The 26,060-nt window shown below is 40.7% G+C and overlaps 2 protein-coding genes across 7 annotated transcripts in view; both read right to left on the reverse strand.

Annotated features, from left to right (window-relative positions):
- sash1b (SAM and SH3 domain containing 1b) overlaps positions 1-13,942 on the reverse strand; it is a 63,030-nt gene extending 49,088 nt beyond the window's left edge. Inside the window, exons 1-2 of the mRNA XM_026934004.3 lie at positions 13,588-13,942; positions 12,829-13,465 (exon numbers count right to left, since the gene is read on the reverse strand). Of these exons, the coding sequence (XP_026789805.3) occupies positions 12,829-13,284 (456 nt within the window). The 5' untranslated portion in view covers positions 13,285-13,465; positions 13,588-13,942. The remainder of the gene's footprint in view (positions 1-12,828; positions 13,466-13,587) is intronic.
- Positions 13,943-18,369: 4,427 nt separating this feature from the next.
- The window catches only part of stxbp5b (syntaxin binding protein 5b (tomosyn)), a 33,548-nt gene continuing 25,857 nt past the window's right edge, over positions 18,370-26,060 (reverse strand). For 4 of the 6 annotated variants that reach the window (XM_053237440.1, XM_026933999.3, XM_026934000.3 and 1 more), the window contains 6 exons: positions 23,660-23,899; positions 23,109-23,466; positions 22,790-22,955; positions 22,556-22,667; positions 21,579-21,799; positions 18,370-21,423 (listed from right to left, as the gene is read on the reverse strand). In XM_053237440.1, the coding sequence (XP_053093415.1) occupies positions 21,382-21,423; positions 21,579-21,799; positions 22,556-22,667; positions 22,790-22,955; positions 23,109-23,466; positions 23,660-23,899 (1,139 nt within the window). In that variant the 3' untranslated portion in view covers positions 18,370-21,381. Of the gene's footprint in view, positions 21,424-21,578; positions 21,800-22,555; positions 22,668-22,789; positions 22,956-23,108; positions 23,467-23,659; positions 23,900-25,742; positions 25,860-26,060 lie in introns of all 6 variants that reach the window. The other 2 variants (XM_026933997.3, XM_026933998.3) reach the window with 1 other exon arrangement.

Genomic DNA, 26,060 nt, shown 5'->3' on the forward strand with positions numbered 1-26,060 from the left:
AAAAAAAAAAAAAAATAATGAAGGCTGCTGGGTTTTGCTGCAAAAATAAGAAGCAAGTGCAAAGTCAAAGTCTCCAGAAGAACTGTGGCTGCTTCTGCAAGACGCTCAGTAACACTTACAGCTCATTTCCTTATAAAACTGCACATCAAATAATGACTTTGTTCCATTTATTACTGTTTACTTTATAGTATTTTCTTAATGTACAAACATTTAATTTCATTATTTTTGAAGGCATCTTTGCTCTACAGCATTTCTTTGCACATGCGTGTGTACATATATATAAAATGTACACAAAACCTTTTTTTTAACCAGATGTAGATATACATAATGATACGCATAACAATGTTCTGAATTGTCACAAATGAATTTTGTGTGTGTGTGGGTGGGTGGGTGTGTACTGGGTGAGAGAAAAAGGCCATGCATGAAACAATTGAGTACAGGTTGTAAACAACAGAAATCGACTACTTGCTGGAAAGCTCTCTAGTGGTTTTGTACTGAAGCACAGTGTGGGCCAGCCATTTCAGTATGATTACTGAGCTTTATAAAGTCAAGTCTCCTTAAAAACTAGGAAACAGTGGGTCATATTAATGAATGCTGAATTAAAATTCTGATTTAACATTCTGTCGTGTCCCCTATTGTCTGACACATGAACATACCGTTTGCCTTTTCTGCAGAGCTCACCCAGCCCCCACACTCTCACTCCTGCTCAGAGCGGCACAGGAAAAGCACAGGGGACTGGAGATCGAGGGGAATCGGTCTCAGCAGAACACAATAACAGCAATTCAGCACCAATTCAAAGGATAAAGGAATCTCATATTGACTACTACAGACGAATCGAATTTATATAGGATTAAAAGGCGCCATGCTTAAGGGCTTGTGCTGAAGAGAATTATGAGTAGTTGACAATCTTACAATAACATGCACGGTTAAATATGACAGTGTGCATATTAAATTTGACGAGAAGCAATTTTTTTAGAACGGTTCGGGATGCATCCCAAGTATTCTCAACTGAGGACGTAAACACAACTGTCAGTTATCAAGTACTAGGCAAATGAAGATTAAACAAAAGCAGCACTGAAATGTTTTCGGAATATAATAGCTATTGTGTGTAAACAATAATTAATCATAATTTGTAGCCAGTGTGTTATGTACACTGGTAACCATTAGCCAGGTAATGTTAGCTTGCTAGCTAAAACACAGAGTAGAGGAAAAAAGATCAGTGTCAAATACATACTCCAAAGGTGACCTACAGCTTTGACCCAAGATAAAGCTAGAAATACAGAAACACAAAGCAACACACTAAATGCACTCCTTTCACCACTAGCTGATGAAGGTAACTTGCTAGTTAAAACAACTAGGTAATGGTAGTGACTAATCTGACAATAACACACTGGCTGACTATAATTCACAAACTATTTAGAAAATTGGAAAAGAAATAAACTTATTTATTTGTTTATATGTTGGGAAATAGTACCGACAAAGTTTATTAGAAAATATTGCAGGCAAAAATAACTAAGAGCAGCTCGAGTGGGATTAAAGTAACAGTCATGTATACACCTTTATTTCAGAGCCCATGGCGCTGGTCAACGTGAAGCGCCACTGCAAAACAAAACATAGCTACTTCGTAATGTCTTATTTATAGCCATAAAATAAATGTCATCTTTATAATCATAAGTTGATCATTAATGTTTAAGCATAAAAAGGTAACTGTCATCGCCATTCAGTTATGTTAGCTGCTTAATTGGACCCTTCTAAGCACAGAATTTATGTAACTGGACCTTTACAAATTTTGCTTTTATACCCCTGGTATAGGCATAAAAGCAATGCAGGCCAAGAGCACCTCCGGTCACATGAAACATGTGTTTCAGATAGAGGAGAACAGTCTGAAAAGGGCCTCTTGGCAAATGACACACTCCATAAATTCCATAAATCCTCTGAATTATGCATGAGTTTGAGCCATCTGCTAGCATCCTAAAAGTCCACAATTCACCACAAATTTACAGCTCTTAAAATACCACTGATTATTTGTGTAAATCAGTGTAAAATATTAGATTTTGGACCCCACAACAGGAGTGGAACAACAGCATTAAAACGAACAGTAAACAGCAGTGACATACTGTATGTTGTAAGTTTTCTGACCATTATGCTCCATAGAGATATGCTGCATATAGAAAACACAATAAATATATTCAGTCCATAAAAGTAAGAGCTAAATCCACAAGCCTAATAGTATTTAACCCACATTAATGTGCCCTAACTCCTGTAGCATATCTACTCTGTTGGAAGTCTAATTCTGCTGTTATGGTTCATCTAACACACAAATAAAAATAGCTTCGCCCAGAAACTGAGCTAAAGACCATGACTAATGGCTAGAATAGCATCGCCAATCGGCAGCAGCGAGGCCTTTCTCTGACCCGTACATGCGGGATGGGGGAGTTTGGAGGCCATGTTGAGGAGCTGCAGGACTGACAGGTGGTGAGGGCATGGCTACAGCGTGGGAGACGAGAGCCTGAATGACAGGAACGCAAAGAAGCAGGTACTTGACATTCAGTGAACCGCATCAAGCCAGACCATTAACACACACACACACGCACACACACACACACACAAACACACACATACTCACACGTCTTACTATCCTTGTGAGGACCTTCCATTGACATAATTATTAATGCAGCTAATTAATGCTATGCCTACACCTAAATCTAAACCTAACCATAACCTCAGTAATTAAAATGAAACCTTTTAGTTTAGTATTTTTTTTAAATAAAAGCTGCAGCTTTCAGTTATTAAAACACAGTTTTCTTCATAGGCGCCAGCCAAATGTCCTCACGATGTCAAAACTATCAGATATTAGTATCTTTGTGGGGATATCTGGTCCCCACCAATATATAAAAACATGCCCATGCCCACACACACACACACACACATGTACACACACACACACCATTCATGCGCTCTTGGAGATGCACAACACCGTTTCCCTTCTTTTGTCACATTCAACGACATATTTACTGCACAAGCTTTGGCCCACTCGCACCCTGTAGCAACACAAATTACATCCCTCTGTAGTGCTTTCAGGCCCTTGAAGAGTAAAGCATGGGACTGCATTCCTTTTCAAGTCTTTGACGTTCAATTAGGAGCTCTGCGACTTGCATGTGGCTGCGATGGGGCAACGAGCCCAGCTATTCTTCCCAGCTGATTGAAATTCATCGCACAGTGTCTAAACTCCAGGACCTGTTTGAACATTGTTGCAAGGCAGACAGGCTACAGGATGTGCTTAGTCTTAGACAATGCAGAGAGAACTAGTGAAAGAAGACAATTAGAAATGCCCAACAATGACAGTGTAGAAGACTTGCAGAACATTTTTTGCTATATTTTGGCCACCTCTGAAAGCCTTGTGGGCATTACAGCTATACTGAGCATTCATTTAAGCCTTTTATCATGTATATTTATGCAAGAGCCTGCTGTCTTTCTGGAGATTTAATTCAGTCTCAACACACAAAGTCTTAAACACAAAGAACTGCTCTCATATGATTGCTCTCAAGAATGCTGTACATGCACATCAGTCCATAACAATCAAGACCATGTATACAAAGCATATATTCTGACTCAATATATCAAATAAAAAAAAAAAAAGCCCACCAGATTGGCTTAAAAAAGCTTCACAATTAAAAGTAAAATTTCAGGATCCTGACAAGGCATAATAAATAACATCTACCTCAAGACTGACTCATCCTATCCAAAAAAGAGCATGAGCAGTCCAAAAGAGACCATGCTCTGAGACCCTAATGTCCAGATTAATCTTTTGCATGGCCCAGATGCTCATCTTAACCTTCAGACAGCAGCTTCCAAGCCCTACAGCTCTCTTTGGCCTTTTCATTTAATGGACAAGCAGTGTAAATATCTCCAAAGCCCTGAACTCCCTAAACTGCCCCTCTTACTTGCTGGAAATGAGTCCCAAAAAACAAACAGGCTCGTTTCTCCCATCTGTAGGATGTTAAACATCATGGAGACGTCGTATTCCAATACATCTCCTGGGACATGAACATTTTTCAGCTTTTAATTTGTACACATTTCAGATCAAACAGTGATTTTTGAACAATAATAAAATGTTCTCAAACTAATACTCCACAGTTACTTTAATTTACTGAAACAGTAGTCTTGAAGCGCACAGACAATTCCATACTTCCATGCTTCATGACAAGACAGACACCAGCATCACAACTGGACAATAGCCAAGTAAATCACACGAGGATGTGAGAATGAGGCTTCTCTTTTAATGGGATGGAGTGGAGAGGTGTGGACGTTATTGCGTGCAGGGGGTGTGGGGATGTGCAACATTAAAGAGGCCAGGTGGCTGATTTAAGGGCTACCGTGCTGTGGAGGTGTGAGACGATACTGTCTGCCTGCCAGACACACTGGATTTACCCAGCCTGAGCTTTGGGAGAGAAACTGATTAGAGGAGGTGTATAGACAAAGCTGCTTACTGTGAGCTTGGAATATCTGAAAGGTTTAAAACCAACCCAGCCAAAACAAGTTACAATGCACTGAGGATAGCGGTGATAGAAACAATTGAATAAAAAGTGTCCCTGGACTGCAGACTCCTCCTAAATCCACAGCTCCAAACACAATCTCAGCATCTGCAGTGAAAGTGAGTGCAGCAGAACAGCAGCCCATTCTGCCAGCCCCCAGGCTCAATAATACAGACAGATCCAGGCATTTGTGTTGTCATGGTTACATGGTCTAACCAGCAGAATTAAAGCTGTCGAGGTGGGTAAGATGAGCGAGAGAACACCCCCTCCCCACCCTATTAAGAACACACACACACACACACACACACACACACACACAAAACACAGATCTGGTGCAGCTGACCAACTCAACTACCCTTAAGGGTTGGAAACGTGTAAGAGAGGAGCATCCGAGAGAACAGGTCCTACCTGTCCTTCACACCAGTAGGGAACTGGCTGCAAATGAGTCGGCGCATCAGAACGTACATCTCAACTGTCTACAGCCACGTCCTTCACACCAGTGCAAGGTTAATCCATTAAAGAGAACTCCCACTCCCACTGGCTTTACAATTACACTCAAGTGTTTCCTCTAGATCAAATGCAAAAAGTATCATAAATCAGTGGTGCTAATGACTTTTGTGTTTGTCAAAGGTGGCTGGTGTCATAAAGTGATTTGACACAAAAGTGCCGAACATCTGGAAAGCGATCTGAGCAAAAGTTTCACTTTAGTGCAGCACAAAGTGCCTTGCTGAAAGCCGATCCTGACATTAAAGAAACCGTATGAAAAGAGCTTTCAATCTCACCACACAGAGGCAGCTGTCGTCTTTGAGGTGCTGAGGCTGTGCAAAGCCTTTAGAGCTTTTCTCGAGCCCCCACTGCCTGAAGCCGCCTGCTGCCGCAGCTCATCCTGACGGCAGAGGAGGAGAGGCGCAGGATGGGAATCTCCAGAAAGGCGCCTGGTACTGTGCAGATGACAGTGTGGTCTATTGTTTTGGCGGCAGCAGCAGGAATTTGTCACATCAGGGGTTTTGTATGACAAGACACTTCCCCAGAGAGCCTTGCCTCAATGCGACAAAGGCAAATATTTACATGTGAATTCGGCGGAAAAGCGCATTTTGGGCATTGTGCTGGCTTGTCATCTCCACTGAAAGCGCACAATGTCTCATGTGTCTAATGTCAAGTGCAAAAATCACAGTGGCTGGAGAAAAGTGAGCTTCCAAACAAGTACCATCATATCATATTACTTTGGGAAAATTGTCAGTTCTAAATAAAGTTGTGCAATCAGTGTTTTAAATCTGGGCCAAGATTACAGATTCCCACAAAGAGAATAATGAAAAACAGAGAGTCTGGTCATGTCCAAAAGGAATTGGTTAAAAATGTCGTTAAAAAAAACAGAAAAGGAAGCAGGGAATTATTTATTTATTAGGGACAGTGAACAATGAAATAGAATACAGAGTTGTAGCCAAGCCTGCAAAAGTTAATTATCAAGTTGTCATTCCTGAAAACTTTCCTTTGTAAAATTTTGGGAATTCTGCCATACCTATAGACCATAATTAACAGTGCATTAGTATTAAAATGCAGAAGAGGAAGAAAAACCCGTAAGCACCAAATCCTCACTGGACCGATTAGCTGTTATAGAAAGCATTTCTCATAATAAAAACTTCAACAGGTTTTTGTATATGCTTCAGCATTCATAGCTTGTTAGAACCCTAGAGCAGGAAGAGAGGAAACTGAGTCTTAGTACTGGTTAGTGTAAATAGCTGCAGTGAACAGCAAGCCTCAGCATTATGACCGGATTTGGCATGAGCTGAGCTGTACAGTGCATTCCTCCAGGGATGAGTCTGTGCTGGCTGATCTGGGCCACGTCCTAACGCTGGCCTGCATGGCAGTCGGCCAACCTGGACTCAGTGTTTACTTCATGATGGAGAGACCTGTCAGGACTAAGGAGATAATTACTAGTGTTCACACTCTTCTCTCATACTCCTTTGCTGCATAGGGGAAAGCTGTGTTATCCCACAAATAACAGTGTACGACAGATCATTTTTCAAAGGTCAAAACAAAATGGTCTTAAATAGCACAGTGAATGCACACCATTGTCCTATACAGTCACTTTCTGCTGATCTCTCTCATTTTTAGCAAGACAGCCTGCAATTACTACATTAAAACACCTCTGCCCTCGTTCATCACTGTTTGGAGTTTCAGGAGATTATTCTGTAGTTGTAGAGTTCTATAGCTGATCACTCAGACCTAGTGTCCCTCCAAGTGTTAACAAGCATCCGCACTCATTCAGCAAGGGCACAAGCAGTTGCCTTGTCAGCTGTGTTTGCCTGTTGAAAGCATCTGCATTAATGAGATTTAAATCCTGTCTACACACAAACCCTCACAAAGCAATAAAAACCAGTCCAAACCTTTTAAACACCAAACTACACATGACTACCTTGGTTTCATAATGTAATACCACTGAAAAGATGATTTTTAATTAATTGTACTGATTAACTATCATAATTACACAGGAGTGGACGGGTACACTCAGGATATAAAGGTAAAACTATGTAACGCACACTAAAGGCGTTCTCTGGTGTGTCTCTCTGACGGAACCATGAAAGGCTTTATACAGAACTGCACAGCTAAAGGTTTCATTTCATTACAACTATGAACCACTCAAAGAACCCTTTGGAAACCTTTGTTTGTGAATTAAACACAGATGACTGAAAACATAGCACTACAAAATAAAATCAGTGGACGAACAGAGCCAAACAGGAGTACGAGGTATTAATTTAATACACCCACAGGATGGTAATCCTCCAACTGTAAAGTGGTTACACTGCCTACAATTTAAAAGAATACAATAATGTTTTACTGTATCGATCCTATGAACATCACATTTCACAGATCAAAATAACCAATCAGAGTACAGACACACCAAACAAATATTTTCTGATTGTGTGAAATTCTTCACACAATTTCAGATCGCTTTCATCAGTGTGTTCTTGCAGGCTGGTAGGACAAGCAGTCATGACCAAAAACCTTATTTGGCAATTATGCAAACACAGGTAGACTACATGCACCCTTTGCATGACCGTTAAACTGAAAAGTCAAATTAACTGCATACATACTAAGCATTTAAGTGTGTGACTTTTAGCCATTTTACAATTGTACAACAGCAATTACGAGTATGAAATAACAGTATGAGTGTTGGTAGCTTTAACAGCATTGTTATTATTGATGCTGAAAATCATGGCAAAGTTATTTTGGGGAAATGCTGCTGTAATAAAACTAATAATGATTAATGACATGTAACAACTTTTGTGTTGCAGTAAAGGCAGGGCGCTTAATTCAGCATTACCATAGACCCAGCTGTGCACACTGACCCACAGTTCAACTTCTTAGCAGATTATCCCAGGAGAATTTAACACAATATAGTTTCATTTATTTAACTGCATGGTTTCCCTACATTTCACATTGGCAAAGCTCACATTATAGATAGATATCAACTCATAAGTTCTTTTGTTACGCAAACTTTCGTCTGTTCTGGGGAAACGTTTTAAATAGACTTCATATACACCCACCGGCCACTTTACTAGGAATACCTCTAAACCTGTACAGTCTAGGAATACCTATTACTAGGAATATCTCTACACTTGTACAGTCTAGGAATATCTCTAGACTTGTACAGTCTAGGAATACCTCTACACCTGTACTATACAATTATCCAGTCAGCCAATCATGTGGCAGCAGCACATGCAGATACAGATCAAGCGCTTCAGTTATTGTTCACATCAAACACAAGAATGGGGAAAAATTTGATCTCAGTGACTTTGACCATGGCATTATTGTTGATAATAGACAGGATGGTTTGAGTATTTCTGAAACTGCTGATCTCCTGGAATTTTTTACAAACAACAGTCTTTAGAATTTACACAGAATTGTGTGAAAATCAAACTAGTAGAACTCGATGCCATGGTGTCGACTAGGATCCCTCCATCACAGGTCTAGTCCTTCTTGTTACTAATGTTTATGCCTCAAATACCCTTAAAATATACTTCAAATAGGAAAGAAGCTACTCAACAAAAACTGTTTCCAGATTTAACCTTGCTGTGACCTTGACCCTGTTTGGATCAATTCCAAAATTGGTTCATCTGCTGGTTACAGTGATAATTCCACCTAAATCCTACAAACATTCAACTACTCAATTTGAGATATTGTGCTAAAGAGAATCTCGGACTGACGGACAACCTGAAATATAATACCTCCACCACTAGTGGCATAAAAACATCCAGTGAGTGTCAGTTCTTTGGGTGAAAAGGCCTTATTAATGAGAATGGTCAGAGGAGAATGGCCACACTGGCTTGCACAGGAAGTCTACAGTAACTCAAATAACAACTCTTACAGCTGTGGTGAGCAGAAAGGCATCTCAAAAAGCACAAGACACCGAACCTTAAGGCGGACGGACTACAACAGCAGAAGACCAGAACAGGAATCTGACACTATAATGGCCACCTGTATCTGCACGATTTATGCATTACGCTGCTGCCACATGATTGGCTGATCGGATAAGTGCATGAATGAGCAGCTTAGAGAAATGATTAGCCTATTCTTCATCTTCCTTACTGAGCTTTTGGCTCAAGCTGACAGGGGAACAAATTCATTCAGATTTAACAACAAACAAGGCACCATGCTAGACCAAAGAGGTTTGTCCTTTCAATAATCCATGTAAGCCTTTTTCCTAAAAAAAAAAAAAAAAGCCTGACTAACTCAAATTATGAAATGTTCCAGACTAATACAAATCAACTCCCTCAGTTCGAATAAAATAAAAGGTCAGATGTGGGTCACAAAGTGCAGTTTTTCCAACACTTAGCAGTTTTGTCAAGTCTGAAACTTTTCTGAAGATTACACAGCAGCGAGCCTGGACTCTCTCAGCAGTAAGTCTGGAACTTTACAGAGGAGCCTCCTGTCTTTTTTTCCATATCACATTACAAGAGACAAATCTGTAAGGTGTTGTTTAGAACAGTGATGGTTCAGTAGCTAAGCAAGAAAAACAGGAGCTCCCCCTTTTTGATACTAAGGAAACAAAAATCCATTGGAGAAGAGCCTTGCACAAAGTGCGAAAGCACAGGTAAAAAAAAAAAAGCTGCAAAAAAGCAACATCACTGCAGTACACACTATGATTTAGTGCAGTCTATCTGTTGCTTTGTTGCAGACGGCTCCAAAATCACTGTTTGCTGAACATGCTAAACAGCAACCCACAGCTTACAAATAAAACAAATACATTATTATTAGGGCTAGTGAGAATAAACAGAGGGACATTTCGAACCACAGTCGACATAAAAGCTGTGTTAGACTGCATAATACTCTCAATATTACTATCATTACTGAATTTACACTCTGTGGCCCTACTAGATAGAGGACTCCATCGCTCCATCACATGCAGTTACACTTCTTCCTGTATATCACCTTTATGCATGACCTAAATATGCCTTTTTTTTGAATGTGTCTAAAACGAAACATAGGAACCATGTAGTTTTTTTTTCCTGATATAAATAACAAGTAGAGCTCAATGCCAGTGGTGTCACCGGGGACGCCTCCGCCACCAGTAAGCCTTCTTGTTACAACTTTCTATGCCTGAAATACCCTTAAAATATGCTTCAAACAGGAAGGAAGCTATTGAAGAAAAACTATTTCAGAAATTTGCTGTGGCCTTGATCACGTTTGGATCAATTCCAAAATCTAACCAATCCATCTGTTGGTTACAGTGATAATTCCACATAAATCCTACACGCATTCAACCACTCGTTCCTGAGATATCGCGCTACTGAGAATCTCTGATGGACAACCCACCACTCAGTAGCAGAGGCATAACAAAAATATATTCTGTTAAGAGACATTAATTAATATATTGCATTAAATGCATAGAAAAATGAAAATGGGTCACAGATGCAACATAAAGCAATATCTATCCATCCATCCATTTTCCATACCGCTTATCCTACACAGGGTCATGGGGGAGCCTGAAGCCTATCCCAGGAGACTCGGGACACAAGGCGGGGGGCACCCTGAACAGGGTTAATAAAGTAATATAATATAATAGCAATAGAGCTCACACATTTTAAATGCTCACAATCCTACAAACTCCAAACAATACATCTAAACAGCTGATTAAGCATCTGTTTCTCTGTCTCACGTCCTGGTCTCAAAACTGAGCCGACCCAGTGTGTGGGTGATTCCTGAGAAGAGTTCAATACGAGTCCTAAAATGCTGACACACAGCTGGATTTATACGGAACAGTGAAAACAAAGAAAGCACAAACACAAACTTACAATAATGTCCAAATATGGCTTTAATCAAATGCTTGACAAAATGGTAATAGTGTGTGAAGGGTATTATTTAGATATTTCTTCTCCTTAATCAGGAAAACGTGGTTTTAATTAATTTAATCTGCAGCTCCCGCCCTCCTGTTACACGCTGGGTCCTTAGGTAGAAGACAAAAGATTACTGAAGTGTGACGCACTTCGGTTTTATGACAGGAGGACACATAGCTGTGGAGATCTGTAGTCAAACACATCAATAAGAACTTCCATCTGCTTATGATTAATGTAGGTTTCACCCATTTCCTACTGTCCCCAACAAAGACAGAAGAATACAGACAAAGCACAGAACAGCTTTTAGTTTCAGTCCTGCTGCCAAGCTTAATCCAGAAAAACAAAAAAACAGCCAGAGGAACTCCTTATTCTGCTATTTCAACCTTCTAAATACATTCATCTGTCAACAAATCTCAGCAAAGTAAAATAGCTTTAGATAAGACATCTCTGTGACTGCTTTTTGTATAGTCTTCAACAACATAAGCAATCAAAATAGGAGGAGATCGAAAAAGCGGAAAGCACACTGCAAACATGGCCAAATGTGACAAATAACGAGGACTGCTGAGATCTGGGTGTCTTTGGCATTCAATGTGAACTTTAAATGGCTCTCTGGGGTAATGCTCAGACCCCAATAAAGCCATTTACAGCCATCTGTCACCAGAGACCAGCCACTCTGATAAATGCGCTGATAAGAAACGGAGCAGAAGCTCAGCCCAGCCTGGGAACAAAAGCATGGGACAAGCCCATTGAAAGCTCCGTTCTGTAGCACGACAAGCTCTCACTGAGGTCCCACGCTGCCACAGGTTGATATCCTGAATTTCAGTGGCAATGGTTTATTTAGCTCACTCACTAACAGTGAGTTTGAATGCAACTTGCTATGGAGTCCTTACTCTGTGTTACAAGAGCAATAGTGTGATATCTGCCTGCTCTTCATCGACCTTCAGCTAATATTAATAAGAGATATGTAATATCTTTGGGCTAACTCATCCAGACACCTTAATATAGCATACTACCAAATATACATTTGATTCAATACATTTACGATATACTTTGCACAGATATATTAGTCAATAACCAGCCAGCATAGTTGCCAGGTTAAATATATCAGACTGCCAACTAAACCATCTCTGCATATAAACAAAATAAATACCATAACCCAGTCAGCTTTCATTAAGTAGGCATATTTCATTGTGATCATTGTATTGTAAATCTCTCTAATGTCAGTATTAAATGTGCGTAATAGATTGTCTGTGTCCTCCGATTATTGATTAAAGACAAGACAATGTTGCCTCCCAAAACCCCAGAGTTTATTAATGAATGATGGGCTGAATTTAGACAGTCTGATATCTAAGGCCTATCACTAGACCATCTGTGTTTGTGTCTCAGGTCTGTGTAGAAGTGTGTGATTACTGTACAACAGTGTTTTCCAAAACTGGTCCTCAGGGACCACATTTCTTCCTCTGTGCAGCTCCATACACACCTAAACTAAGCAATCAGGAACACTGCGATATACAGGAATGGTCGGATATGAGAAGCGGGAAACATTTGGACCATCTCAGGAGCTCGGAGGATCAGTTTGGGAAACACCACCATGCACACCATGTTCCAGCCTGGATAATGGTGATAGTAAGCGAAGCTCTCTATACAGCCGAAATCTGACCTCCTGTACACTGGTCATAAAGTGGTGTGGGATTTTTTTTTTTTTTTTTTAAAGTTTTAATACCTTTCTTGGTAACTCATAGCCCCACCCATAGTGTTATAGTGATAGTGTTAGCAATGTCATGAACTACAGAAGATGTACAAAGGCTTGAGAATTATATACTACAAAAAAGAAAAGTTTCCACATAAATGAGACGGAGTGTAACAAACACTATCAGGTAGGCTTTATCAGTCGGGTGAAAGAATTAGGTACATGCTATTAAAGCAGCCATGGTGTGGTGCAAGCTTGTACACACCTTAAATGAGTAAGGCGGCTTACTCAGGTCTATCCCATCCTTGATCAGCTTATCTCGGATCAGGATCTTCAGCTTGAGTCTGGGGTAAGTCACTGGATCTGGAGGATCTCCGAGCACTAGATTATTGTTATTGGACAGCTCAGGTCCTTCTCTGTCCCAGTGGGACCCACTGGCTTTAGCAGTGTCATAGACACTGGAGACATCAGGAAGGGGCTCTAAGGTGAAGTAAAGACCTGGGGCCAGCTTCTTGTCCTCCTCTCTGAGTCTCTGCACTGCTCGGAGAACTTTGAGTCTGTGATGAGGGGGAAACACACCGATGGCGTCCAGGTCTGGCTCTCCGATCTGCTTACACACCTCCAGGTCGTCGTAGCCGTTATCCACGAAAGACTCGACATACTGGGAGAGCTGCAGGGTTTTCAGCCACTCGTAGACTATAGCAGGACCACTGCTCATCATTCTTCCTGCAAAATCTTCCTCCTAAATCAAATCCAGTTAGAGGAGCTGCTGTGCTGGCTGCATTATCCTCCTCGTCCTTTGTGGGAAGTGGAGTTTCCAGAACAGAGCCACTGGGAATGCCAGCTTGTTGTGTTTCTCAGTCATGCCAAGAGGAGGAACACAGTTTCTTTAAACAATCAGGCTACAAAAGCAAGACCAAAGTTTAGCTGCAAACTTCAGGTAAAGTGCAGGTAAAGCTGAAAACGCTGTTGGTATTTTATGGTAAACACAACCTGGTGACATTGGCCATTGCTGAGGATTTACCTTGGCAAAAGTGTCAAACAAATCTCAGTATTCAGCATTCAGTATTCAGCATTCAGTATTCAGCATTCAGTACTCAGCGCTGGCGTATCCGAAGTGTCAGGGAATCTCCGAGCTTGCACTCAATCAGCCACTGATAACTGTTTTAATCATCATGCAAGTCTTCAGGCTCTTCAGTGTTTCTGATTCTAACAGAAACAGCCCCAGCAGCTCCTCTCTCGAGTGTCGAGTCTCTAACACAAAGCCACAAACAGACGGAAAGTAGCTCTGCCTGCCTCTTCGCGTCAACTGAACTTGCTGTGTCCGTTTCTGTCTGATTATCAGCCTGCAGCTGAACTGAAGCGAGTCTGCATCTGTGGCTGCGTTTTACTCCACAGCGCCGCTTAGCGGCCACGCGAGGGAATGCAGCTCGCCGAGGGGTTCAGTCTTACTGGCTTTTTAACCATCTGTTAGCACACAAACAGCCAGATCCCACACTGACCAACCTCAGAGCTGGGAAAACTCACACAGGGCGTCTGTATGAGGTTTTGTTAATTACACAAATTGTGTATTTTGCATAAAAGATCTGCTGTAATTTATATATATATATATATATATATATGTGTGTATATATATATGTGTATATATATATATATATATATATATATATATATATATATATATATATATATATATATATACACACAGAGTACTGTTCAAAAGTCTTAGGCACCCTATTTTTTTTTTTAGTACAAACTTTGTTATAGATGTTTATTTTATGACTTCTACATTATTGATTCAGTACAAAAACATTTTAGATTTCCAAACATTAGTTTTCCAGCACAAAATTAAAAGAAAAATGTTTGTATGTCAGTAAAGAAAGCAGCATATTACATAAGAGACACTTTTCAGACAAAAAACATAATGAAGGCTGCTGGGTTTTGCTGGAGAAATAAGAAGCGAATGTGACAGTCAAAGTCTCCAGAAGATCTGTGGCTGCTTCTGCAAGATGCTCAGTAACACTCACAGCTCATTTCCTTATAAAACTGCACACATTGTACCTGAGACTACTATTTTCTTTTTAAAGCGAAGGATCATCACACCAAATATTGACTTTGTTTCATTTATTACTGTTTACTGCCCTTTATAGTATTTTTTAAAATGTAGAAACATTTAGTTTCATTATTTTTGAAGGCATCTTTGCTCTACAGCATTTCTTTGCATGTGCCTAAGACTTTTGCACAGTACTGTGTATAAACTAGAGCAGATTACTTAACTTTTAGCTGCAAGTAAGTGTTCTGTAGGTGTTTAGATTACCTTCATCAAAGGTGATTAGGGGGATGGGGGTTTGAACCCTGCATCAGCCCTGTGTGCATGGAGTTTGCATGTTCTCCCCATGCTTCGGGGGTTTCCTCCGGGTACTCAGGTTTCCTCCCCAGTCCAAAGACAAGCGTTGCAGACTGATTGGCATTTCCAAACTGTCCGTAGTGTTTGAATGTGTGTGTGTGTGTGTGTGTGTGTGTGATTGTACCCTGTGATAGGCTGGCACCCCATCCAGGGTGTCCCCCGCCTTGTGCCCCGAGTCCCCTGGGATAGGCTCCAGGCTACCCTGTGACCCTGTGTAGGATAAGTGGTACAGAGAATGGATAGATGGATAGCTAGCTTGATAGCCAAGTTGTTTATGCTAGCCAGCTATATGACATAATGATATAATGTAGAAGTCTAATATTCTCAGATGATCGTTATGCAGTAGTTGCTCATTACACACTGTCCCTGCACCATAGCATTACTGCAAATGTGAACTTACTTTATTTGTTTATACATATTTTTTTCTATTTTTTTTTACATTTGACGTTTTGCAAAAACTGCCGCAATTAACACTATAGCCCACAATCAAAATATCAAGCCTAATGATGCTTAATTATTTATCTCAGCAGCAGTCTCTGAATGGCATGAACAAGCAGGCAAGCTTCTCCCTAAAGCCCAGGTTACTCTGACCAGCCACAGCAGAAATGTGCACAACACATCAGCTTTACAAGCTGTTCAGATTGCCAGATCCTCGTTTTTATGTGAAATTAGGCTGCTTTACCACTGCTGTAGCGGGCTGTGTTTTTTAGTTGTTCACAGGTTGGCACAGGTTGGAGAGTAGGCGTTTGGTATATTCTAGATTAATTATATTAATATTCTGCTAGTTTAAATAGGAAAGCTGTTTTTTTTTTTAAATGCAGACAATAAATGTTCTATGCATGTGCTATGTTTCTGATTAGAATGTAATGAATTAACAAGTGCAATATCAAACCAGTAGAAAAGAAATAGCTAATGCAACTACAGTACATGTAAATATTTATTCATTCATTCATTCATCTGTCTTCAGTAACCACTTTATCCTGGTCAGTATTACAGTGGATCCAGAGCCTATCCAGGGGAACAGGCAAAGTGGGGGAAAAGCATAGCTCATGGGTCATGGGTGGGCTAGTGCAGGGGGCATTTATGCTGCCCATATTTCTTCCATACATTTCTACTACCAAGGGGTGAAGATGACCCTCCCTCTATAATGGATTTCCCCCTTGACAGCAGGTCCATGCCTGTATTCAGTATACCTGGGACCAATCATTTTGGTTGATCAGCCGTTATAGATTGCTATATATAATAAAATTTTGAAATTGTATTTCTTTAAATGTCTGTTCAACACTCTGAGATCCAAGATGGGATGTAGTAAACTATCTTTCTTGGTAACAAGGAAATATCAGGTATAGAAGCCTTGTTGACTTTGATCTGGGGAAACTTCCCAATATTGCACCTTCTTCTAGGAGAAAGTAATTTTCCTCCTTTAGAAAAACGGGTTTAGAAAAAAAGATTCCTTAGAAACACAGAGGTTTCATAGCATACAGAATTTTTATTGTCCCTTGTTATTGTTCTGACCACCCACTTGGGAGCTGATGTAGTTTGCTAAGCATATATGTGGTCTGAAAGCTGTCCAGCTGGTGCTGCATGCTGGTGGAGGCTGCTAATTACAGGCAGAGCAGTCTCATTCATAGATGGTAAGTGACAGCCATCTAGCGGTGAAGCCAGTTGTGAAACACTGAGATGCTCCAGGAGCTGATTTTTCACATTAAAAAACATTGTGTGTTTTGTGCGTTTAGGGGGTGATTTTTTTTTTTTGGACAGCATGGGGAAGAGTGCTGTTGGTCCAGTGAACAAAGGGAAGGCACTCGTGGCAGGGACGGGGCTGTCCTCACTGACTGAGATTTTTCTCTTTTTTGGCAGGAGGGAAAAAAACTCAAACTTGTGTAGAATTGGCTGGCCACTAAGAAACTCCTGAGGCCACCATCACTCTTTTTCTGGGGGTGAGAGGGGGTGGAGTTTAGGGGTTTCTTGGCCACGGCAAAAGACATCTTACCTCAAGGCTTGAGCAACAAGCCAGGCTGCTGGCTGAGGGTTGAGCTTGGGCCTGCCAGTGCCAGTCCTCCATGCCATGGGCTGACATGCCTTTGACCTTCAGGCCAGAAAGGCTGTGCTACAGGTAAAGTGGGTCTAACCTCAGTGATGATTCATGTGCTTGGCATATGTAGGGAGGACAGGCGGGATATATTTTGTAGGCCCAGAGGCAGGGCCCAAGAGTTTGCCGTCATACACGTCCATTTTCTCATCAGCAGGGTTTTGGACCCTTGGCCAGTTGATGTGGATACTATGCAGCAGAACAGTCATCCGGCTGACATCCCACTGGCACTGTCCTCAGAGGCTTGCTGATCAGGCTTGTAGTTTTGGGATACGCCAATTTTGAACCTATGGTTAAGAAACTTTTTGCGAAATACTGCAGTTTTCTGGTTGGTGATAGACATCTCAGCATGTTTTAACCCCATACAAGTGACGCAGAAGGGATGTGAATACCTCACTGTGATAAGAGCATTGCCGGCTCACAGCTACTGGGTCTCAGAGACCTCAGGTGCAAGAAGTATATGTTTTCTGAGAAATAGAAAATAAGAAACATAATCTTTTCTAAGAAACTTGTTGTTTCTCCCATAGCTGAAACACTGGGTGATGAAAAAAATTACTTCAAATGGCTCTTTAAAAAGCCCCCTTCGAAGTCCCCTATGTGGGCTTCATCTCTTCAAAATGGACTATAGCTTATGTTTCCTTTGCAGCTACACTTTGCCTCACAGTTGCCAGAGGTTTTAAAAAAAAAAATTAGTAACTGCTCCACGGAACTTTCTTTAAAGATTTTCATTGCTGAATTTTCAACACCCAAGAAGGATCCTGTTCAGAGAACACAATTACAAATGTTAATGTATCTATGCAGGCTTTCATTAGAAACATGAATAACTGGAAAATGAATATACGTAAAACGTGATGCTCAGAAAGGATTAGTTGTCATATTGGATTTCATCTTGAAATCATGTTTGAGAGTGGGAACGGGGTGGAAACCCATGCCTAATAATTTCTGTACCTTGGCCTTACGAGAGAGTTATACTCTTGAAATTTTGTATACAAAAGTTAGAACACACTCGGTTATCATGAGAACTATGCTTTAGAGTGTGTAAATGTGTATGGGTCAACCTAAAAGCTGAGGAGACTGAGGCAGTTTGATTTTCTTGTTTTCTGGCTTTGTTTTTTTTTTCCTGTGTGAATTATTTAGAATTTAAATTCGAAAGTCCAGATTATGGTGCCATACAAAACAACAACCATTTGTTTCAACTGTACTCTAGCATAGTGGGCAATGATGGCACCTTGTGGCCAACACCTGTAAAAGGCTGTTTCACTGAAGTACACATGAATTCTTCAAGACAAAAGAATCAGCAACAAATGTTTGATTTACATTTATTTTCCAATCCACAGTTATGTATAATCAACATCTTTCCTAGACTGTAGGTGGCAGCATATTAAGACAAACATCCATGTGAAATTTTGCTTAATAAAACTGTACAATAACTTGGCTATAATGAGGAAAACTGCACCCCACAGAAACTTTCAAACATGGCAATTAAGAAAACAGACCCTCTCCCCAGAAAACAGAAGAGCATGGGCTTTAGGGAGTACTGTACTGGCTGAGTATGCTCACGCTGAACAATTCAAAATGTAACAACACACATTAAATATGTTCCTCCATGCCTGACTGAGAAACAAAAGATACATGGGATCTGCTCTTGTCTAACATGATTCAGAAATTAGACATCTTCTCTAAAGGGTATACATTATGAATGTTTCAAATTTGTAAACACTAAGTATCATGCTGCCTTTTTTTTGTGCAAGAAAACTTGTAGGACACACAGTATACAGAAATGGCCAGTAGTCTCGGACACACAGAGCTTCGAGGCTGAAGCAGCTCCTCCATCTACAGATCATCAAGCAGTTGGCTCACTTTCAAAAGTGTTTGATATTCAGGGAGAATATATACAACCAATTATCTTAAAATGCACCATTCTCTTTAAATAATATACTAAAAGTATTTATTTGTAAATATCTGAAATTAAAAGTATATATATTTTCCAAATATATAAATATATTATATCATTAAACTGACAATGAAGACAGATCTGAGAGTAAAAGACACTCCTTGAAGCTTGCCATTAACACATCTCAGCATCTTGCTTACTCGTGTTTTGGTCCTTCTAAAAGAAACAAATGCCAAAAAATAGTTACAATACAAACTACAAAAATATCAATAAAATGACCTTCATGTCATTATAATAGAAAACATATAGTGCAAAACCACACAACTGCTTATACAAAAAAAAAAAAAAAAAAAAAAAAAGAATATGAAGCACAGTAGCATAATTCATTTTCAGTTCGCTCAACGCTGAAAATTCTCCGTTTTGGTAGGTATTTACACAAATGTAATGGCAAGCAAAGGAGTGGCTCACTGTATTTCTAGGGAGGTCATGACACCATTCTCTCAGATCCTCTATAACAAGCATCACAGCAGGTCAGACCCTCTCAGTTTGGACAATCAGATACTAGCTAAACAACTCTTTGGTGTCAGACAAGAACATGGCAGCCATCCCCAGTTGCTTTGTGCTAGCACTCTCAAATTTGTCTTCAAATGCCCAACTATTTACAACATTTGGCAGCAATTTGGAAAAAGAACAGAAAAGCATCATCCTTCATTGGTAAATAGAGAACAAAAAAATGCTCCTAAATAAACAAGTAGCAGCAATTTCTTGCACCTCACAAACCGAACTAAAGAAAAAAGACTCAGCACGTACATAACAAAAAAAGGTCTCAACTTAGAATTGAAAATAATCAGGTGCTATGGCATTTCTATAACCGTATGTGAGCACACACATATTCCTGCATATATGTATGTTCACAAAGACTCACAGATATACACATAGGTCGAGGTTAGCATATTTGCATGATAAGCAAAGGCAAAAGAGAAACCCCTCTCAGGTACAGATTGGGGAAATGCTGACCAACAGCATGGAGTTGCTTAGTGGTGCTCGGTCACTTCCTCTGCAGCAAACACAAAGATGGCTGTAGTCGGTTCTCTGAGCTGGATGAAACTCATGCATTTATCAAGTTACTTTGGGGAGAAAATGGAGATGAATAGAAGAGAAATATATCTTTCCTCCACCTGAGGACTGCTGAATGGAACCAGGCCTGTATAGCAGTTTCACTGCAGAGCTGCTCTAAGGGGTCTCCTTAGGGGTCACATAGCAGAGAAGCTGAAGCATCATGGGAAAAATGGGAGGAGGAGCAAGACTCCACAAAGTATCCACAGAACATTCTTGAGTTTCCACCAGTTAGTGAGGAAATCTACTACATCAGTCATCACAAGGCACATACTGTAAGTCATGCCTCACACTTTTGTCAAGTCTTCATCAAGTTTCGCCACAAGGACAAAAATAGTACACATGCTCCAGAATATAGTTCTCCAGTGTATGATATGCAACCGCTCATAAACTACATATATTCAGCAGATGATTAGATCATGCTCAGTTCATTTACCCTAATATTTGTTTGGATGTACACTGTTGTATGTCTAAACCAAAAGCTTTTCATGGATTTCTAAGAATATGATCAGTGTAAACCAACATGTCCTTTATGAAAAAGGACTGAAATGAAAGACTGGCATGATTCTACTTTGCACTGGCCAGTCTATGATCTGGCAGAAATTATCACATGCTATATGGTTGTTACAGCACATTACCAGCCCTTTAGAGATGGAATTAATGACACTTCATCACACGTCTAGCCTTCAGTCCATGTGAAAAGAAAAGAAAAACAAAAAGTAGTAAAATGCTAGGTTCCTAAATCACTAGACATGCTATTTGTTTAGATCCATGTAATCAGAAGGCATTACACCAGGCAATGCTATGGGCATAACATTTACTGTGCTCAGCGTTCAACTACTCTCGCCCCATTCATTTATAGAAATAATCACAATCTTTTTCTGTTTTTTTTTTTGTTTGTTTGTTTGTTTGTTTTTTTTATGATTAGAATGGCAGTGACAAAATGACAGCACAGATGATGATGAGAGCAAGTTACATGGCCAGAACTCATGCTGAGTCCTCTATCCTGTAACAGAAAGGAGCATCTTTGTGACAGGAAAGAGTGCTCAACCTCTCACGTTCCATCTAGAGAAATGGAAAGTTTTTTTGCTGGCATTCCTTTCCCCCCTCCAGCTTCTTCCATTCTCACTCTCTGTTCAGCCCCTCAGCTCAACCTGTATCAGATGACTGAGGAAACACTGTGGCGTTGAGCTTGAGAATGGCAGACACAACCTTTACTTTTGAGAGAGAAAGGAAGAGGATGAAGAGAGGGAGAAGAGTGGGGATGGATGTGCATCCCCGAGACAAAGGACCCCCTGACTGATGGCCATCAGAGCTGATACCACTTCTTATCCTTGTACTTCAACATCACCTGATAAACAGAAAAAATAAAAAGTACAGAATAATAATAATAGTAAACCGAAAAATAACCAGAAAAAATCTCAAATCATCATCATCTAAATCACAAAGGTCAAATATTCATTGCATTATTCTGGTATTACATGCTCATGCCAGCAATGAACTCACATCATGTGCATGCTTTGAAAATGAGTCTGCGCTGGCCATCATGGCTGCAGACCTCTCCTCCAGCTCACTGAGCTTCTGTCCTCTCTCATCTAGAGCTATCCGGGCACGTGCCAGCTCGCCCACCACTCCTGATGCTGCCCCTTTCATGCCCTCCATGCTACCTGGCCCTGGAATGTGCTGGGCAAGGCTGCGTGAGGCCTTCCCTGCCGCCAGTTCTCCAACTGTGAACACAAGACCAAGGACAAACAAAGGTAATGATGAATATTTAGAACTAGTGCCCATTGATCTGACATGATACTGGCGCAGGAGCTTGGGATTGTTTAAGTTTCAGCAACAATTTCATGTTTAAAAATGGAAACATTATGTAATCAGATGTGGGTGTTTCCTAATGCACTGAATAAAAATAGTAACTGTGGAGGATTTTGTTTCTGATATATTTTATTTTTATCACATCAAATCCACCAGCATCTATTCATAGCAGAAAGATATCTTCAGACGGTGTGCATTAGAAAACTCGTATTACTTCTTGGTTTTCAGTTTATTTGAATAATTTTGCACTAAGGTTTGAAATTGTCCTTTTCATTACTGACCGTCTACTGTATTGTTTATGATTCCTTGCAGATTCACTAGGCGGTTTGTGTAGCTGTGCCTTTAATAGGTTTCACAGTCTCTTTAGGTAAGAGTGTTTGCAAAATGACTAAAGGTAAATGTTTATTTTAAGTATGTAGCTCTCAAAGGAAGAATTAGCATAGCATGGCATTAACTCTAAAATGGTTGTTTCCTCCTTGGACCACAGAGCCACCACTGCAATATCTGATTTCAACATTTTTGCAATCTTGCTGTTATGTAAATAGCTTGGGCCTGAGCCCCAGGCCACTGGAGCCTTGTCAGTGGAAAAGGACCAAGTAGTTTGGAACTTATATTTTTAAGTTTTAATGAATGCATACAACACCACTGAGTGTGCTTCTGATACATACAGAGATCCTCTCTATCCAGGGATTGGGCCCCGCCTCCAAAAAGACCTTTAAAAAAGCCTCTGTTAGGAGCCTCTGGTGTCTCGACTGGAGTGAACAGCTCTCCCAGCATTTCCTGCAAACATCAACATGAGTACTAATTGTGTACATTAATCCACCCTACAAACTTCATGCATGATGGGTTGTATATGAATCGTACAGTTACACACACACAATGAGTGAGTAGGGATGTCTGACCTGTAAGTTGTCGCAGGTTTCCTGACTGTAGGTGATTCTCTGGATCTCTGTAGGGGAGGTGAGATACAGAGCCTGGCCCAGGTTGGAGAAGCAGAACGTTCGGGCTATCCGCATGTCCGTCAGAGGCAGATAGTTTACATCTAGTAGCGGCCGCAGGCTGGGCAAACTGACACAGAGAAAAGAGGCTGAGTATGACAAAAGGTAAACAGTTGAGATTTTGCAGTGCTAGAGCTAATGCTCCATAATTCTGTGCGGCACTACGATTACAGAGAAGGAAAGGTTTTTAACATTACCACAGGCAGCAGAGTCACAAGCATACCTCAGAGTCATGATATGCCCGTTGGCACAGAAGCAGGCGATGCAGATTCCAGCAGGCATGACCACAACGTCGGCCCTCAGCACATACGAGGTCTCAGTTATGTTGTGTTCAAAGATGCAGTTCTGTGAGGGCAGGGCCACCACTTTGGCCTGTTTCTCAGAACAGACCACAGCGTAGTAGGTGTCTTGGTTCTCCTGAGAAGAAGGGGGTGAGGCAGGCCGGCGCCGCCGCGTCTTTTCCCTCTCCTCCTCAGGGGTGTTGAGGTCATACCAGCACTCAGAGGCAGAAGGCTGTAGAGAGCCACTTGAGTCCATCAATGCCATGTGCAAAATGCCTCCTTTCAACCGAACTACTGAGCCTGGGGGAAACCATAGACATGACACACATAAATTAAATCTTGGTTTCCTTGCAATTCAATACTGCATTATTTTACATACATGATATCTGCAATTTTTTTTTTTGTGATTTGTTTTAAACAAATCACACAGTCAAACTTTGGGCATGCCTGAAGGCCTCTAGAAATTATATATTCAGTTTTAGTGTCCTCTTACCACAGAAGGAGACGCCTACTGTTTGTTGCAGCCTCTGCTCAGGGGTGGAGGGCACATTGAAGGAGATACCCAGCATAGTGCCCACAGAGGTGCCCACCCAAAGGCTGGGGGATGCTGCCACATCACTCTTCCTGGACAGGGAGTCGCAAAAATGCAAAGAAGAGATGACCTCTCGTGACTCTTTGTCAATACTGGTCACGCTGGAGCTGCGCGAGCGGCTGAAGGAGTTGTCCTTGGCATCTGTCAGCATGGCGATCAATTAGGTACACAAAAAAGAGAGGCAGAGGGAGAACACAGGTCTGTTTAATATAAACATGCGATTTAGGAAACCTCATGGAAATCTGAAGCTGAAGGAAGAAAAAACGGCATTTGCAGCAAATTTGTAAGTGAATTTATGCATTGTGAGCAATTGCCTGAGAAACCGTGAGGATTAATAATAATTACTGTGAATCACAGAATTCTTTGCTTTGGTTTTGTACTGCACATGAAACAATTGGTAAGTTAGTTAGCATTTGAAACTACAGGGGGCAGCTAAATATATCTTCAGTGTAATTACAAGGAAAAACCACACAATTACTTTTCCCATCATAATCGTGACAAAGATTTTCATATTAGCAGCACATTGCAGTAAAGCCAGTGTGTGTGACACAAACAGGCACATAAAAATGCCATGCAAAGACCTCTCATAATCCAGAAACTAGAATGGTGTAAAGATCCAGCAGTCATTTTAGTTACGTCACTTCTTTAAATAAGAACTGATCCTGCAGAGACCAGGGGCCTGGTTTCCCAACAGTGTTTTTAGGGCAAATGACACTGACAGAGTTTCTGAAGTGTTTTTAGGTCACACAGGTGTCAGTGAACATGTACCCTTTAATTTAATGTTTCAATCTACCTCAGCTCACTCCTGTAATACATCCACACTGCTGTTTCATTTACACAAAATGAAGCAGAAACTTCACAGAAAACCATTCAATTTACTCTCCCACCTCTTAATTATATTCATGATCTACAACAATGTTTTGACTGTGTGGCCTGTACCTGCTGTGTGTTTGTACTGTAATTATAATCATTACACCAACCCGGAAAACACAAATACGCTGTTTACTCACTGTCCCATTGTCTCAAGTCAAGACTGCTCCCACTGACAAAGTTGCACTATTCCCACCAGGAGTGCTTATAGAACGCAAGTGGTGTAGACTGGACACAAAGGACACTTAAATTATGCAGAGTAGAATTATAGCTTGGAGTTAAGAAGGGGCAATACTCTGCTTACAATGATATGCTATAACACTTCGGAGAAACCAGACCAAGGTTAGTCTCACCAAACCAATTATTAATGAATTAGCATCAGTGATGTGCTTCACATAATCTTGAAGGAAAAATCCACCCTGAAATGGCTTGCATATCAAATATTTATAATCAGTATATGATCTTCAATGCCACAAAGGATTTATTGTATGATTAAATTCTGTTGACTTTTGACTGTTGACTGATAGTGACACCAGACTGATGCAGCAGTGCTGTCATCCTTTAGTCTGTCCAGCTCCAGTTTTTTGTTAGATGCTAACAGCAAAATCTGACAGTTATCAATTATGTTTGAGTTTGTTGAAACAGTTTCTCCTGTTAACATTGTAACTGCAAAAGCAATGTCTCCCTGTGATGTGAGCAAGGCAGACAACTGCTAACTTCTCACATGAATAACGAAATTACAGCATAACCAAACAAATTAACATCAGAATCGCCAAGCACATCACAAATATTTCACTATGGACATAGTTAAAGTGTGTACTGGTGGATTGTTCCTTTAACAACATCTGCCTTATAACTAGAGAAATGCAACATTATATTTTGTTATATACTAAAACATGTATTGAGGGTGTACTTATTTCCCTGCCTTAATCTGTAATCTGTCCAGTACTGCCCTGGATGTAGGTGGAAAAATCTTCTTCTGTTCCTCCCACAACAAACCCAAGTTAGTGAGCAGGTTAGTGAAGCCAACAGAGCAGACCCCAGAGGAGGAAAAGAGTTAGTACAGGCAGTCACCCCGGGTCAGCCACTGCAAGGCCAGATCAGGACCACTCACTGGAATCAGGCACAGAGTGAGTCCTGTGAATAGATGTTGCTTTTCTTCTGAACACTTCCTCCTTCTCATTACACACACGTTTCTTATTAGGGAGAGAGCACTGCCGCTGTATAGTCCCTTTCACACATAGTGTAAAGAATCAAAGAAGCAACAGAGCGACACTGATGATCTCACACGCAGACTGGCACACAAAACACTAAGCCTCATTCACCCACACTCAGCACCTTTTAATGCACCTTTTTAACGCAATTGCTTCCTTAACAAATGCATGATATATTTATATAAGACGCACACATACACAGCAAAAGTTCAGGCTTA

The sequence above is a fragment of the Pangasianodon hypophthalmus genome, chromosome 10 (assembly GCF_027358585.1).
Source record: "Pangasianodon hypophthalmus isolate fPanHyp1 chromosome 10, fPanHyp1.pri, whole genome shotgun sequence".
Taxonomy (NCBI): domain Eukaryota; kingdom Metazoa; phylum Chordata; class Actinopteri; order Siluriformes; family Pangasiidae; genus Pangasianodon; species Pangasianodon hypophthalmus.